Source organism: Dreissena polymorpha, chromosome 2 (genome assembly GCF_020536995.1).
Source record: "Dreissena polymorpha isolate Duluth1 chromosome 2, UMN_Dpol_1.0, whole genome shotgun sequence".
Lineage (NCBI taxonomy): Eukaryota > Metazoa > Mollusca > Bivalvia > Myida > Dreissenidae > Dreissena > Dreissena polymorpha.
The window spans coordinates 94,101,602-94,109,881 of NC_068356.1; the positions used below are offsets into that span (position 1 = coordinate 94,101,602).

General features: G+C 32.9%; 1 protein-coding gene across 1 annotated transcript in view; it reads left to right on the top strand.

The window, feature by feature from the left end:
- Positions 1-7,441, top strand: part of LOC127869909 (cadherin-23-like) — a 27,008-nt gene extending 19,567 nt beyond the window's left edge. Inside the window, exons 25-37 of the mRNA XM_052412567.1 lie at positions 1-160; positions 563-779; positions 1,091-1,401; positions 1,633-1,773; positions 2,282-2,410; positions 2,778-2,866; positions 3,069-3,155; positions 3,624-3,689; positions 3,964-4,030; positions 4,134-4,302; positions 4,753-4,813; positions 5,860-5,925; positions 6,852-7,441. The exon at positions 1-160 is cut by the window's left edge and continues 32 nt beyond it. Coding sequence (XP_052268527.1) covers positions 1-160; positions 563-779; positions 1,091-1,401; positions 1,633-1,773; positions 2,282-2,410; positions 2,778-2,866; positions 3,069-3,155; positions 3,624-3,689; positions 3,964-4,030; positions 4,134-4,302; positions 4,753-4,813; positions 5,860-5,925; positions 6,852-7,137 — 1,849 coding nt within the window. The 3' untranslated portion in view covers positions 7,138-7,441. The remainder of the gene's footprint in view (positions 161-562; positions 780-1,090; positions 1,402-1,632; positions 1,774-2,281; positions 2,411-2,777; positions 2,867-3,068; positions 3,156-3,623; positions 3,690-3,963; positions 4,031-4,133; positions 4,303-4,752; positions 4,814-5,859; positions 5,926-6,851) is intronic.
- The last annotated feature ends 839 nt before the right edge of the window (positions 7,442-8,280 follow it).

Sequence of the window (8,280 nt, forward strand, 5' to 3'; positions counted from 1 at the left end):
CAACTACACTGACGCTGACAAGGGAAACAACGCCAAGGCGACGTTCAATATGTCGGTGGTCGAAGGGAGTCCGAATGTGTTCGAATACTTCAATATGACAACTGATGGAAAACTGCTGTTAACAAAGTCAATAAGCAACATAGTCGTTGTTCCGTTTGAAGTTAGTGAATATTAATGTTCTAGGGAACTATTTTTCTTTTGAAAGTAGTGCACATTGGATTTATATCCGTTTCATCTGATGTCTATTCAAATGTACCATTTTTTAAAAAATAAGTAACTGTTTCCATATGTATTAACTTTATTATAGAAATTTTTAAACCAAAGAAGTGCAAATTTTGCAGTATTAAACAATTACTACGTTTAAAGATACACGTACTAATAAAATTAATACTGGTAATAACTTAAATCGTTATTGCAACCGTCGACTTACGTGGCAAATATTTTGTTACTTACAAAAAAAAAGAATTAATGACATTAATAAATGAAATACAATTATGGACGTATTTAAATTATAACTAGTTCTTTGGTAAACATTAAAACAAATGGACATTACTCATTACAGTTTTACATCCAAGCAACCGATGAAGGCACTCCACCATTGTCCTCAGAAAAACTACGAATCAAAATACAAGTAAAAGATGTGAACGATCATCCACCGTATTTTGAGAATGAGACAGTAGCTTTGCACATTGATGAGAATAAGGTAGCATGGAGCAGTGTAGGACAGTTGACCTCCAAAGATCCCGACAGGGACTCGTCTGCATGTTATTACATTACCGGTACGTTACGTTGTTTATTCTTCCCGATGCAAATGTTAAATAATTTATAAGAAGTTAATTTATCCGAATATCAACATATCTAGAATTGAAACCGAACAGGATATTGTTGTTGTTGATCAATTACATTATTGCGTATATACTTAAACAAAAAGTATATTTACAACCTAATTGTGTGCAAACATTTTAATAAATAAGTTTCAGAAAAAAATATTTAAGACATGATGATGGCATTTAAAACTATGTTTTATAGCTAGCATATGTAGATGAAAAAACTATTTATAATCTTTTACGCTTTCATAACACGTTGATAGAACAACCTACAATGGGATTATTCGTGGTTGGGGAGACCAATGGCACTGTCCACGCTACAAGGATGTTTGATTATGAGACCCAGAAAAGTTTCGCCATCACAGTCAGTGTCAAAGATTGCTCCACAACTGTCAACGCGAGTGTCGCTTGTAACGAATCGGTTCCACCAGCAGGAAGTGTACGGTCTATCCAAACGGTTCTAATTGGCGTAAATGATGTTAATGACAACCCGCCTGTGTTTACAACCAATGAGATCACATTCGGTATGAGAAGGACCACGGCAGTGAATACTATTTTGGATCTAAATTTAAAGGTAGATCTTGTAATTATAGTACACGATTTAAAATATACTGTGTTAATATATCATAGCTCATGCATTAAGTGTGTCCATGTGACGATAGTTTGCGTGAACCTTTTTTGATTTTAGACTACAAATTCGTTACTTAAGAATGTTTTTCTTTGTGAATACAGTTTGTCACCGACCTTATATAAATTAGTGTAGTGTCAAGACATTGTTACTTATTTTAATTTTCCGTTTATATAGGACTATGTGTCGGATAGTGATTTCCAGGAGTATGCTACAAAAGAAACGTGGGTGTTTAACAATACAGGGTCGATAAAGTACAGCGATTCTTTGAAAAGTGAACCAACGATTGGGCACGGAAATTGTGCTGATGGTCAAAAGGCAAGTTGTTTATACAAAGAGGAATTTACTATAACTAAACAATCATGATAAGATATGTCGCTATATACAACAATGACCGTCACAAAGGACACTTTATTACACAAACAAGCAATATGTACTAAAATATAAAAAACTTTCGTAAAGCAGTTGCAAAATTATTACAGTTAACTTAGAAGCGTGCCACATTTTGCGGTTATCGCAAAATTGTTTTATTTTGCACACGAACCTTTAAAGAAACGTAATTCGGCAAGCTGTTTTAGGGAATACTTTTTTCCAGTCAAATATGTTTTGTCACTAACCTACATTTAAAGTAAGTTTACATTTAGGGTAAATTTGTTTTAGTTCGTTATATTTGTGTTTGATTCAATTGTCTTTGATATGATAATTCAAGTTATTTATATTGTTTAAGCATTGGTTATTTTTATCGATTATCATTTTCGATTTACGTCTTAAACTACATAATCTTATGATGAAGGCGCATTGTATGTTAGCTCTATTATATTTTCAGCATGTGATATGCGTGCATGGAAATGGATCAGTGGTGAACAACAAATATTTTAGCGAAGACAGAAGTGGATATATCATTGTACCCGTTGAAGTTCATGATACCAATAATAGAAGCATAACGCAAATTAGGGTAAAATCGCTTGTAAAGATGATCTTAGATTGTAGTATTGTATATGTAGAGTTTATGCTATTACAGTCAAGGAACTACATCGTTACAAAACAAGAATCACTGAATTCACGAAACTGTCATTTGTTTTCGTTGCTCAAGTTCTGTCATTTTTTGACCATACATATAGACGTATCTAAATACATTCGTTGACATATGTGTTCACAAATAAATTTGTACTGTTGTTAAAAAAAGTCTATGTTTCAATAATGATTCGAACTAGTATTTCTTTTTTCCAATACAATAGGCCTTAACAGGCACCCAGACAATGAACTAATGTACTTATTTATGTAAAAAAACATGTTTATGAATACTTTTTACAAATTTGCAGATCTACCTGATCGGAGATTCCGAAATAATGAAGATGGTTGTATTTGGAAACAAGACGATCGTAAGCGATCGAAAAGATGATATCATGGGGTAAGCGATAGTGTTTGATTTCGAAGACCTTTACGGCATATTATTCAATAGCTATCGAAAGCTATTAATGCATATTTAACGAATAATAAGACGATGTGTTGAATATTATATTTTAATAAACAAGAAATTTGTGTCATTTGTTTTACGCATTAAGCTATCGAGAACAAGTTTAGTATCGATACAATGTGATTTATATTGACAGGTTATACAGTAAGATCACGGATCACACGTTTGTTTACGATTGGCTTGAGGACCATAAGGATTCTAACGGCAGAGTGGATTCGTTTAGGTAACATTTAAAACAAGTATTTGGTGTCACTTAGTTATAGAACCGGTTTAATATGTTTGGTTGCTTAGTATGAGTGTACATTAACAAGTTCACACTTCACACTCCAAAAATGAACAACTGACATAAATTTATTTTAAAAACACTATGTTCTATGCGAATGTTACATAGTAGTTATACTTTAAATATTAAAAGTAGCAATGAATTAACTGATTGGGATAATATTTTCTTAGATAAAGCATATGCATTTAAATATTGATACCGAAATATATCATGTAAACTGAATAGATAAATAACAGCATGTCACGATGCTGTCCAGACATCCGGTTTGTGAAAACGTAACCTTATTGAGCTACTCTAATTAAGATTTTCCATCAGGCCTTTCTGAAAGTCTGTAAGCTAGTCTGTAAGCCTCGTATATTGAGAAAGTATGTTATAGTTTTTAGATACCATGCATATTTTTTATTCTAGGACAGACCTCTATTTCCATGTCGTAAACAAAGATGGAAGAATTTTGTCAGCAGATGAAGCGCTGCGGTAAAAAAAAATCAGATACAATGAATTACGCTTTATTAAGATACATTTTCGAAAATAAGTGAACAATTTATAAACGATAATGTAAATAAAAAATATTTAAATACTCTTAATGTCAATCAACCATTAAAATGAATTTGATTATCAAAACTTAGTATTGAATGCTATTTGGGATAATTGTGTATGAAAAAATGTTTCGGATGATAAATTGCTCGTTAAACTAAGCGAATAGTTGAAATGAACTTATACATATTATTTTCTCGTACATATGTTTCAGACTTGTAGATCGCTTTTCGTACGAACTAATGCAGGCGCAGTCACAGTACAGTATTTCAGAAGTTACAGTAAGTATGATTCGAATTACAAATATAATTATATTACCTATTAATTTTAAAATGTTATGTATTTAAATGGTCATAAAACTGATATAATTCTTTAATGTTGTAGAAATGGATCTCGACAGAAGATGATGGCGAATCTCCCTTAAAGACCGTGTACATCCTAGTAGCACTCGTGGTTGTCCTCACGCTGACCATTGCTATTATCATATACGTTTCCATAGTAACCAGAAATACTTACAAGCGAAAACTGCAGGCCGCGACCATAAACACACACGGTATTAATACATTCATTTTCCCATGATATACATTGGTTTTCGTGCAAATGCAAACATTTAATTCAAAACTATTGTTCTCACACACATTTACAACTCTTCAACTAAACCTTAGATTAAACCAACATTGTTTCCTAGAATGAAAGACGATTCAATTTGTCAAGGAAATTTGCAAATAGCTAATAGCCTCTTAATTTAATATGTTAAGAAATACCAACGGATAAATATAATCACTATCGTAATAAAGTGTTGAATATCAATATACGGAATAATATCTAACATTCTTATAGAATATTAGCAGGAAAACGCTGTGAAACATTTGACTTAATAAAACTGCCCTTTTCCAAAGCGAATGTATACAGCTTTTTTTTATAAAGCACCGCCGCCTGAGTATTCGTCAATAATATTCCGCGAAATAGCGTACTTGTTCAAGCATTACAATTTTAATTGCAGAGTTCAAAGATGGCAAAGTTGGAAATGAGTTCATCCCCGGAAGTAACCAGTATTCTCGACAGTAATTGATAATGCTTGTCTACTAATATATTAACGAATTCGTTTTACAGAGGGGGTAATTACGTGAAAGTCAAGATGGCGACGTCCATCCGAGACAGTTATTTTTCGCCGTTTTATACCCTTTATTACTCTTGTTCTATCTTGAAACGACGCTCACTTTCCAGCCATATCAGTAAAAAAGTGATTAGCGTTTATTTCGTTTAATTTAATTTAATTTAATTTAAATTCGCTTTGTATCTCGACTTTACTCCCCGCGAATTGTCTTAGTGGAGCCCTAATTAGGTCATCCCGCTACGAAATTTCGCACCGAGTAAAGTCCAGCTATAGAGCGAATATTACTATGAAATAAACGCCAGTAACATTTTTGCTAATATGGCTGGAAAGTGGGCGGAATTTAAAAAATAATACAAGTTATTAAAGGTTATAAAACGTTTAATTTAATTTAATTTAAATTCGCTTTGTATCTCGACTTTACTCCTCGCAAATTTTCTTAGTGGAGCCCTAATTATGTCATCCCGCTACGAAATTTTGCACCGAGTAAAGTCCAGCTATAGAGCGAATATTACTATGAAATAAACGCCAGTAACTTTCTTGCTAATATGGCTGGAAAGTGGGCGGAATTTAAAAAATAATACAACTTATTAAAGGGTATAAAACGGCGAAAAATACCGGCCTCGGCATGGACGTCGCCATCTCAATAATCACGTGATTACCCCCTCTGTTTTAATGTTAAGCCATGTCTCTGCGTGGTTTCACGTGATGCTAGTATGATTGATCTTTAAATGCAAACAGGATATGACTACGAGGTTAAATAAGAAATTGCATTGAAATGAAAACTGCAAATCATGTTTGCTGTATCGTAAGGTGCAGACACATTCGTAACCAGCAAGTCGTAACAATAATTAATTCCAGTAACTTATATAGTCTTACCAAATTTAATACCCTCTGCAGTGAGCTGTAATTGATACAATTAATGTTTTTTCGACGATGCTGATATCATAATATCACACACATATTATTGAAAACATATGCTTGTTTTTTGTGAAGGTCAAATCCACTACTCAACGCGACAATCTCAGAAAAGGCAGTGTATGACAATATCAGTATGGGAAGGTAAGCTCATTATTAAGTATATTATAAATTTCTGAATATTATATTATTTCATTGAAATTTTGTACTTTTTCATCGATTTTATGTATTATGTTCCGGGCTAGTGCTCGTTATGAAATTAATTTATTTACTTGTTTACATTAAACATTTTTGTCTCGATTGATTTACAGTAAAATTATTACATGAAATTCACATACTCACCGTTAATATAATATGTCGTTGTATGTGGTGATAATGTTGACTGATGTTTTTTTGCAATTCAGTGCAATATGTGTTTTCATAAACAATTATCTGAATTTATAATTAAAAGCTTATAAAATGTTCTCAAACTTCAAAAGATATTGGTTTAATCTCAACAGTAACAAATCCTTTGTCTACCTGTGTTGAAACCTACAAAAAATAAAAGTTCTTTACTAGTTTACTTTTATTTTAGATTTTAATCCGATGTACCTTCAACTGTTCAACTTATTTTACGTAGATGTGTGTTGTCGCTTGGTCCAGATTAAGATAATAGTATTTGACACCTGACATTGACAGCTTTTAAAACGCTTATATGTTATAACATTATTCATAAGAACTTTGTATTTATTACTACTTGACATCGACATGTTAATTGACGCAAATATGTTATGGAACTTGGTGAATTATAGCATGGTATTAATTGACTTTTTGAATTGACTACTTAGTTTATGCTGATATGTGTTGGAACTTGATCTAGTATAGTATTAATAACCATACGACAGCAAAGTCTTATCAGAGATTTTTACTTAGAAGAGACTTCATTTAATCAAATAAATCATTAAACGCGGAAAGTATCGTCCCTGATTAGCCTGTGTGGACTGCAAAGGCTAATCTGCGATGACACATTACTCACATGCATTAAACCCCATTTTGTTAAATTGCGTTTTGATATATTTACTACTTGACAGCGACAATTCGTTTGACGCCGATATCATCGGAAACGGCGGTATGACGCCGAAGTACGACGGTCTGGAGGAGCAAGTCCGGGTTCTAGACATGTACACGGAAGTGGCCCCTGGGATGGGGGACGTGGAGAGCCCGCTGGACGCCGCTCTACGTCTTCACGACATGCAGAACCTCCATGATAAGCCGGAGACCATCAGCACAGAGGGAATTGTTTCTACTCACGACATCGATGCGCTGATCTTCAGCAATCCCAGCTATCTGAAAGGGCTTGAATCCTCTGAGATATAAAGTAGACAATCGTTTTGAGTGTGTTACTGTGATATATTAGGATGTATATTTTGTCGGAGAGCTTTATGGTTGATTGTTTTATTTTAGACGACAACATAGTATATTTGTTGAAAAACTTTATTATTTTAGTACTTACACTAGTGTGCGCAACTTTACTCGCTTGCGTTTTCTTTGTAACAACCTTAGTATTGACAGTCAGAACACATGTATATATTTCTTTAATTGTTTCCTGTTCGATTATTGCTTCAGTTTGATAAATGCATTCAGATGTGTATTAATATGCCAATAGAAAGATAAGATTTTTGTTTTTGAGTTGTTTTAATTGTTGAGTCTGTCAGCATGAACAAACCCCTGGTAAGGATTAAATTCGCGATAATGCAGAATTTAATCATAAGTTTTCATACATATAACACATAACTGAGTATAAAATAACATATGTATGTATAACGATATGCATCAAAGCACTTTTGTATGCAATTTTATGCAAAACGAAGAAAACAATGTTTCAAGACAACTCTGTAAAGTTAGAAAACAATCGTCAAATCGTTTGCAAATGCAGAACACTCACTTTAACCAATATTATATCTTTTGACATTATCGATACCGAAAGTATATGGGTTGTATTATATAGATTAAATATATATAACAAATTTTGAAAACTTTCAAACACGAGCCGAATATTAATAAATTTGTGTGCTATGCATCAAAATAAGTAATTGCAAATACAAATAATTAAACTCTCACTAGCTTGGTAGAATCCAATGCAATAAGTCAAAGATGGACACAGTTCTAATGCAAAGGAAAGCATAACCAGCACTTTGCAACCTCTTGGACAGGTTTTGTAGTGTTCACCAATGCAAATCTTGTTCATTGGATAACTCACATTCTGATAGAACAAAACATGTATGACATCACAGTTTGTGGCTGGACGCACACAGGAAAAGACACTAAATCTAAAAAAAGACGCGAATGGATACATACAAGGTAAGCGACATAAACTCTGGTATCCGACATATAGAAACATAGAAATACATACAGTAAAATTTAACTATCCTAATTGCAAATGTCAGTACATATTTGATGAACCTTTCACACAACTGTTAATGAAAATCAAAAACAAAAACATGATTTATTTAAAAATAG